This window comes from Leptosomus discolor, chromosome 3 (assembly GCF_034619465.1).
Source record: "Leptosomus discolor isolate bLepDis1 chromosome 3, bLepDis1.hap2, whole genome shotgun sequence".
In the NCBI taxonomy this organism is placed as follows: domain Eukaryota; kingdom Metazoa; phylum Chordata; class Aves; order Leptosomiformes; family Leptosomidae; genus Leptosomus; species Leptosomus discolor.
In genome coordinates, this window is record NC_141393.1 from 79,666,506 (window position 1) to 79,672,584 (window position 6,079).

Below are 6,079 nucleotides of genomic sequence, written 5' to 3' on the forward strand. Positions count from 1 at the left end.
TTCTCCTCCGCAGAAGGGACGTCAAACACTTGGGTTTCAGAAGTTCAACTTATACAAAATTAAATGTCCATACCCTAGCATCCTCTTGGATTCGAATGGAAACAGCTGGGTAACAGGAAAGGCCAGTGTGTCTAGGAGCAGATCCTAAAACCTTATTTTGTCACCTCTCCATATATTACAAATTCCTTCCTATTAGCTCCATTCTGTTTATTCCCTTTTCCTGGTCTTGCAGTTCCAGATTCTTTACCCTACCTACCTACTAGTATTCCTTTTGATCCCTTCTTCCAGCAGAAAACCATATGAGTTAAATACCTTATTTTTGAAAGTAATCCAAGTTCATTCTCCAATTGGGTGAGTACTTTATTTTAAACTACATAGATATTCAGGAACAATTCTCACTAGAAGGATAACAGACAACATCCAGCTCCTTTATGCAACACCCCTTAAAGTTTTATTTCTGAAGCAGTCAAATTTTAAGCAAATGTTCTGCTGCTTCTCGTTTGAGGCAGTCATATCTAATAATCAAGACGAAGCTCATAAAACAGACCCAGGATTAGGTTTTTGTGGATCAAAAGTAACATACAACTTCATTCTATTTTACACATGTTGTATATTATGGGCTTTTTTTTCCCTTTTACAGTCCTATATTGTATAACCTTGTTTCAGCATTTACCATCTTTTTGAGTGTTTATATTTAATACAGGTTTAGTGTCTTTGTTTAAAAAAACTACAATGTCTAGGTGAACCAAAGGAGAAGTGTGAAGGTTAGGGGGCAAGTGGGGTGAAGAGGGCTCAGCATTTCAACAGTTTTGGCCACTTTTTTTTTTTTTTTTTTTTTAAATGGCACGAACATGAACTACAATCCCCACTCATGCCTTGTCAGTAAGGTTGAGATCATTTGCGTTCAATTAAAATAGTAATTCATAGCAACAAAGTGCTATCAGCAGAAGTAACAGCAGCTACTAAAAGAGAAACATCTGTTGTTTGTATTCGCACACATACCAGACAGTATTTGTATTACAGCACAAAACACCATTTAGGAAAATAGTAAAGATTAGTTCAAAGGTTTTTTTCAAGTAATAAAATGCATTGAAATGAAAGGAAAAAAATCCATTCCAAAAATCAGTCTTTTCAGATCTTGCTCAGTGACAGTCTTGGGCATTAAACATTTTTCTTGATTTTAAATGACAGGGGACAAAGTACAAAGAATATCGACCTGTTTCTGTCTGTTTTCCTTTATTCTTCCACTCTATAAATCTTTCTCCAATACTCAATAGTGGAAAAAATAGAACCACTGGTCTTTAAAACAGATTTTATGAGTCATTTCCCTAAATGGAAGCAATATTTTCAACTCATGACACTGATCATCAGTGCTGGAGTCACTTCTGTTTGCAGCAACAGCTCATGGTGGATTAAAGTCATAATTGTTTTTTCCTGTATCACACACTCAGGATAATACAGTTTCTCAAACAAGACAACTTCTTATGATTCTTATAAGCCCAAATACTACAAGCGAAGTCATAATTGCATTTACATATAACAACTTCCTCCTTCCCAAGAAGAAATGAAGCTTTTCCAAGGAAATAGACTTTTTGAGGAGAGCAACTCAAGTAGAGAAACAGTGCATTCTTCTTTCCGTGCTTTACTGCAGGGAGGTAACACAGAACACTAACAACTTACTATCAGCATACAGTTCTACATCGTTCTGTTTTGGAGAATTTTAGAAAGTCAGAGTTAAAATATACCCTAAACAACAAGTGATACCACCTCTCAGTTCTGCAAAACCGACGAGTGATGTAAGAGCTCTTACAGAAGCCCATGTGTGACTAACCCAGCTAGCACTAATTAAATGATCTTTGACCTACTAAGGTAGGTTAGCATCACATATACAGCTTAATTATTCATACATTATTACTTGATATGAGCTGTACTGAACCTTGACCCTATTGCCTGACAGCAGAAAAGTAGGTGAAAGTTGCCTCTTCTTTTCTTCCTGCTATCATTTCTACAACTGATTGTTCTATATCAAAATTAACGCAGAAAATATGAAAAGTCTGTGTACGGTAACTTTCTTGTTACACATTCTAACACACATGATTTGCTAAAAAAAAAAAAAAAAAGATTTTTAGTTGTTTGGTTTTGGGTGGGGTTTTTTGTTGGTTGTTGGTTGGGGTTTTTTTTAAATGTTACTTTACTTTTCAACTTTGGCCAGCAGTGATACTGAATCATTGCTTACATCCCAGCAAGAAAAAGCACACAACATAAACCAGAAAACAGACAGTTATTCCAGGAAAACATGATATAACAGCGTATCTTATTTTGAGCATAAAGTAGGTATAAGCATAAATACTTGAGTGTGTATTCTGAAATAAACTGGGCAAGAAAGGAAGAAGTTTTGCAGGTAAAGTTTACTGTTGCACTAGAACACTTCCATAGTTCACCTGAACGTTAAGGCCAGGTTTTGTTGTTTATATCCAAGTCTGCAACATTCACCTTTGCCTTTAGGAAGCTCAAAACTAGAACTTCACCTTCCAGAATTCAACTACCAAAATTCACCTCATGCTTAACACGACACGACATTTTCAGGCATTATATACCAAGGTTAACAAAGGAATTCACACATATAAACCTAAATCACCGCTATCCCTCACACACTTTACTCAGTTAACCTCAAGCAGCAGATAGTCTGGGTAGCGTACCCAGATTGCCAAATGAAATTCTCCTCCACAGGAATAAGCAAACAAATTTAGGACAGTCGTACCCTCCCAACTTCTCCCTCTTCCCAAAGAGGCAGAGAGAAATGCAACACAGAAATTAGAGGGTACACTAGGTCCTGGAGATTTGTATCATCACCGCACAAAGGTTTACCACGTGTTATTATATGTCAGCATCATATACCAGCACAAGTATGCTGGAATACGTAAAGATTTGGCACAACGACAATCCCTTCCAAAAGTATGCTATAATTTACATTAGCAACAAAGCATTAATAAATGAATGATACATGAATTAATGAGACTAAAGGAGGATGAGGCAATGGTAATAACTAGGGTGGTATAGGCAATGTAGCTTACCTACTGCCTAGTCTTGATAGGTAGCATTCTGTAACGCTCCTGGCAAGGTTTGCCTCACACGGAAACATGGAGAAAAGAATGAAGACCAGTGGGCAAAACCATCCTCAAAAATAGCATTCAAGCAGCTATTATTGAAACAACTGAACGTTGGACATACTGCACTGGCCACAACACAGTACCAGTAGTAAATAAGACCTGTTTGTGTGGTGGGACTCAGAGTAAAGCAGCACATAGGCGCAAGTGGAACAATCACGTTTGCAAGCATGGTACTGCATTTAGTAACTGCATTTCTAACAGATTTGAGAATGCAGAATGGCTTGGGAGAGGGACATGACAGGAGCGAAGGATAAGGTATCAGAAAGGCTGCAGTACAGATAGAGGAAAAGGACAGATCAGGTCAGGCTCTCAACTCCATTCAACTGCCAAAGCAGGTGGAACATAATTCACAAATTATCTCCACTTTCCAATTCTCACTGATCTTGTAATAGTGTTTGGTTGTTTTAATACATATGAATGCCTCAGATTTTTAACGCTGTACCTAACAAAATTGAAGATTCATTTGGGAAGGGCACATTCCAAATACAGTCTTCAGCACTAAGGCTAACGCTCACTTTCAGTACACTGACTCTCAAGCTCACAGATGCATTGCCATTGTCAAGTCCTGCACATCAACATCAGAAGATCTGCAAGAAAATAACTTATGGTGACAAGCCAGGAACCACATTGTATTTATTTCAGGGATAGGGAGATTGCTCTGGACAAGTTCTGGCCTGCTCCTGTCAACTGAATGCTACTCATAGTGGGAATATACTAAATGCACTCCAAAACTGTGCTGGACTTGCACCTACATTTGAAGATGTGCTCCAATCCGAATGTAAGGTAGATCGTGCGCTCCAAGATCACTCCTCAATAAAAGCAGAGCAAGGTAAGCGTGGACAACTGGCAGAGTCACTTTAAAAGAATTGTCTTGATCCGAATTAAAATGTAGATGCTCCCAGAACATCTCCATGGCCTAGTCTTTCTCACAAACACCATTATAAATTAAGTGTGAAAACCTTGCAGTACAGTGTCAGTAACTCTCCCAGCTCCCTATTTTTATGCCCTTCTATATAAATTTTCTCCTTTTTTACAAATGTGTTTCACCAAATCCAGCAGATACCTGAAAAAATCACCCCTCTCTGCACGTTTGATAGAAGAGTAACTCTCAGCAATAGTTTAAGGGATCTTGTTATTTTTACTCTCATGCAAACACTGTAAGGTAGCAAATGAATGAACTGTCAGCAGCACATCAATTCTGAAGCTTTTAAAGATATGTGTATAAAGGAATTGAGTAAAATAAAGCAGGACTGCTGCTTAATCACAGATATGTTATTACTTCAGTCTGGTGAGTTATATCCATTTCACCATCAAGATTAGCACCAGGGTAAGTTTGTAGTGGCTAAACAATATCTAACTGTGCTGGTGTAACATACAGGATCTTTAGCATATGGTCAACAATCTACAGCCACAAATAGGCTAAAATCGTGAAAGGACTGAGTCCGAGCTATATCCTTCATCTGCCACACTTTATGGTACCCAAGTGCCTCGCAGGAGATGAGCGAACACGCACCCTAGCACACGTACAGCAGCAAGGCATCCTCACAGGCACAGAACCAGCCACCACCTCTTCGAGGCTGTGGCGGTACCTTCCTGCCGCACGGCAGCGTTCAGGCGACGGCTGGGGTCCATTATTTGCCTAGGCAGACCGGGCGTCCTAGGGCATCCCTAGAAGTCAACAGTTCGCTGACTGTAGTTCAGGGTCAGGAAAATGGAGAAAAACGAGTATAATTTGAGTAACGAGGCGGCGGCGGTCGGCTACTCCCAAGAGTGGCATCGACGGCAGCCCGGGGAAGGCGGGAGGGAGAAGCAGCCTGACCCCTCTCCACAGCAGCCGCCTCCCCGGGAGGAAGGTGCCGGGAGGAAGGTGCCGGCAGCGGCGCCCCGCAGCAGCCGGGACGCGGCCGCCCCTCCGTCAGGCCGAGAGCCGACGAGGGCGACCACAGCTCTCGCTCGCCTCCGCCTCCCAGCGCTCGCCCGGCGGCTCGCCCCCGGCGCCCCTCCCGCCCCCGCACCCCGGGCCTGGCCGCCGGCCCTCCCCGCTCACCCGTGCTGGGCTGCCGCCCGCCGCTTGCTGAGCAGGCAGAGGAACGCGCAGGCGGCGGCGGTGGCCCCGGCGATGGCGGAGTGGCGCACGGTCAGGTACTTGCTGTAGGCGGCCATGGTGGGAGCGCAGCCCAGCCGAGCCGAGCCGAGCCGAGCCGAGCCGAGGGCAGCCGAGCGGGCGCGGGGAATGCCGGGAGGGGGGCGGGGCCCGCCCGGCCGCTCCTCCGCCGGCGGGACGGCCCGCACCGGGCCGCGCTTGGGGAGTGAGGGCGCGGGCGGGTTGTGCAACGCGGGGAACGGGGGCTGGGGCTCCTGCCGCGTCTCCCACGCCGGTGGGTGCGCGGGGAACGGGGAAGAAGGAAGGGGCGTCTCCCCCTGCGCCGGTGGGGCCGCGCCGGCCGTCCTCGCCTGGAGGCCGGGCTGAGGAGCGGGCGGCCGGGCCTCCCCCCGGGGTTTCATTGTCTCGGGCACCCTCGGCTGGGCACCTCCTGCCTCGGGCCATTCGCTCCCACGGGGAGGGGTCTTTGTGCAGGTGCACGGTGTGATTCCTGGGTGTGAGTTAGAAATGCCATATAAACGTGGAGAGAACACGAAATAAACCTTTAACAGAGACTTTGATTTAAGTTTTGCCACCCTCTCTGGGTTTTGGGTTTTTTTAGGGCCGTGAGAGGAGCTGCCGAGACTGACTTTAGGACAGAGGGTGGAATGAGCTGTCACCTAAGCCCAGGAAAACAATCCCTATTACGGGCAGAGCCACACCGGGTACAGCGGGAGATACCAGCCAGCCGTCTCCCACAAAACCAGTTGTACTCGCACAGGTGCTTTTTCCAGCAGAGATGTTAACAGCTTGCCAAGTCAAGCTA

At 44.9% G+C, this 6,079-nt stretch overlaps 1 protein-coding gene across 2 annotated transcripts in view; it reads right to left on the reverse strand.

Annotated features, from left to right (window-relative positions):
* ABCD3 (ATP binding cassette subfamily D member 3) overlaps positions 1-5,333 on the reverse strand; it is a 29,690-nt gene extending 24,357 nt beyond the window's left edge. For both annotated transcript variants that reach the window (XM_086462724.1, XM_086462723.1), the window contains exon 1: positions 5,218-5,333. In XM_086462724.1, coding sequence (XP_086318850.1) covers positions 5,218-5,333 — 116 coding nt within the window. The remainder of the gene's footprint in view (positions 1-5,217) is intronic.
* Between the last annotated feature and the right edge of the window lie 746 nt (positions 5,334-6,079).